The sequence below is a fragment of the Aplysia californica genome, unplaced genomic scaffold (assembly GCF_000002075.1).
Source record: "Aplysia californica isolate F4 #8 unplaced genomic scaffold, AplCal3.0 scaffold00122, whole genome shotgun sequence".
In the NCBI taxonomy this organism is placed as follows: domain Eukaryota; kingdom Metazoa; phylum Mollusca; class Gastropoda; order Aplysiida; family Aplysiidae; genus Aplysia; species Aplysia californica.
The window spans coordinates 1,443,332-1,445,958 of record NW_004797392.1 but is presented as its reverse complement, the minus strand read 5'-3'; the positions used below and the strand labels follow the sequence as shown (position 1 = coordinate 1,445,958).

Genomic DNA, 2,627 nt, shown 5'->3' with positions numbered 1-2,627 from the left:
GAGAGGAGAGGGGGAGGGAAGAGTCATCATTCATTCATAATTAGTATGTCATTCTGATAGGTTAAAAATAGTACATCCATAAAATGATAGCCATACTGTCATTTTTTGTTTGTTTTTGTTGGGTTGGGGTTTTTTTGTTTGTTTGTTGTTGTTTTTTTTTGGGGGGGGGGGGTTGACATAGGCAGGTAACAATGACAGGAATAGAGGACTTACCAGCAGCATAATCAAACCACCCACAATCATGAACATGCACGCTGTGGAGGAACCTTCCCTTCCACTCTTCCATTGAGAGGACAGATCGCACACTCTTTCAAATGTGGGAAAGGGAGAGAGAAGGATATGGAGATAGACAGAGAGGGAGATACACAGCAAGAAAGAGTGAGAGAGAGAGAGAGAGAGAGAAAGAAAAAGAGCATTAAAAAATAATGGGATATAAAACGCGTCACCCAAAAATCACAGCAGACACACACAACTCACAGAGGAAAGCCTCGCCGCCTGGGACAATCTGCTCGGGGGAACACGGCGTGTCGTCTGCCGTGTAGACCGTGCCCCCCGACATCTGCTTCTGGAACACATTGCTCACCTGTGGACACACGCGTTGGTTTTTTTAGTTTGGTAAGGTTTTGCGGCACTCACAACTGCATAAAAGGTCATATGAGCGCAAAGGGGTGGATGTCAACAGAGAAGTCTTTACAGGGAATCAGGCTTTCTCTGCTCACCTCTCTAGCTTCACAAGCATAAAGTCTACTTCTACTATCAAGGCACCCCGGAAATAGCGGGTCACAAGAAAGTGACAAACATACAAAAAAAGTAGAGGAAAATGACAACAGTAAGGATTAGGAAAGAAAAAGCAGTAGTTCCCTGTTGCAGTTCAAACACAGTTATGAGCATTACATTGATGAATTAGCCCATTTACAATTTTACTGTGCATAAGAACAGGTTAATGTCCCCCCTTTGGGAATGACCTAAAAACACTTCAGTCAGTAGCACTGCCCTGTGGACATACGCGTCAGAGGAAAAGACTTGAGTTTGAGACAAAGCGAAGCACATCAACACAATAGCAGGTATTTGGGTTATTAAAAAAGTGAGATAAAAAGAGAATGAGAGAGAGGAGGCAGGGGAGAAGGAAAGAGAGTGTGTGTGTGAGAGGGGAAAAAGAAAGAGAGAGTGAAAGAGAGAGAGAAAAAGAGAGAGAGAGAAAGAGTGAGAAAAAGAGTGAGAAAAAGAGAGAGAGAAAGAAAGGGGAAAAGGAAAGAGAGAGACAGAAAGAGAGACAGATAGACAGACAGATAGGCAGACAGATAGAAAGAGAGACAAAAAGAAAAAAGAGAAGAATAAAAAAGAAAGAAAAAAAAAACACCTCCCACTAACCTTTCTGGTGACCACTAGCGGGGGCATCTCGTTCGCGGGCTGGTTCAGATTATTCCCGACAAACTCTGGCAGAGTCATGTCCCCTGCCTGCGGCCGCACGAACTTGAGCGGTTCGTGGTACATCTCCTGCATGTCCATCTCGCGCTTGGCCAAGGTCGCTTGGCCCGGGCCGGCCTGCTGGAAGTTGGAGTAGTCCGGGAAATTCTTGGGCATCACGGGATAGAACTCCTGCTGCTGCTCCGCGTACTTGTTCACTGGGCACCGCGACGGACGAGGTGAGATGGGGGGGTAGAGTGAGATAGATAGATTTTGTTGTTAAGATGAGATAAGATGAGGTGAAGTGAGGTGAGGTGAGATACAATAAATTAAGTTACGATAAGGTGAGAAGAGGTGAGGTAGGGTGGGATGAGAAAATAAATTAAGTTGCTCAGATGAGAAGGGATGAGGTGAGATGAGACGAAGTGGGATTGGGTGAGGTAGGGTAAGACAAGATAGATTTAGTTGTTGAGATGAGATGAGATGAGATGAAGCGAGATGGGGAGAGGTGTGATAAATTAAGTAGTTAAGATGAGATGAGATGAGACAAGATGAGACGAAGTGAGGTGAGGTGAGGTGAGATACAATAAATTAAATTACGATAAGATAAGGAAAGGTCAGGTGAATTACGATAAGAATTTATAGACCTCTATAAAGAGAAATTTGCTATGGCACGGTAAATACATACAACTATATGCACTCGTCAACATACACAAACACACACTCTTTCTCTCTCACATACTCACACACACACACATTCTCACAACACTTACAAGCACGCACAGATGGAAAAGCTGCAGTGGGCTTTCGAGAGTCTATTTCTACCTGACAACCTGTAAAAAGCAACACAACACTGAAAGAATAATAATCCCTCTCCCCCACCCCCCCACCCCCCGAAAAATTTCTTCATATCCCATTCAAGGACTCACCACAAGGGATGTAACCCTGTGCGTTGACGTACTGGAACCCGCCAGACGTATAGCCCTGAGCGGGCACGCCCAGCGACGGGCCTCGCTCGTTCAGTTTGCTCCCATGCCCATCCTGCTTCAGCGCCGCTTCCTCTGTGGTCTGTGTGGGAGCGGGAGAGACACAAGAAAAAAGAAGTTAATTTCTTCGTTTTATTAAGGGTTTTTTGTTGATTGAGACAATTAATAGTTATTATAATTATTGCTGATTGAGACAATTAATTATTATTATTTTTATTATTATTATCTATTATT

At 44.0% G+C, this 2,627-nt stretch overlaps 1 protein-coding gene across 1 annotated transcript in view; it reads right to left on the bottom strand.

Moving 5' to 3' along the window:
* LOC101849199 (histone-lysine N-methyltransferase 2D) overlaps nucleotides 1–2,627 on the bottom strand; it is a gene marked incomplete in the record, with an annotated part of 31,558 nt that overhangs the window by 16,186 nt on the left and 12,745 nt on the right. The window contains 3 exon segments of the mRNA XM_005096173.3: nucleotides 478–583; nucleotides 1,372–1,625; nucleotides 2,337–2,475. Coding sequence (XP_005096230.2) covers nucleotides 478–583; nucleotides 1,372–1,625; nucleotides 2,337–2,475 — 499 coding nt within the window.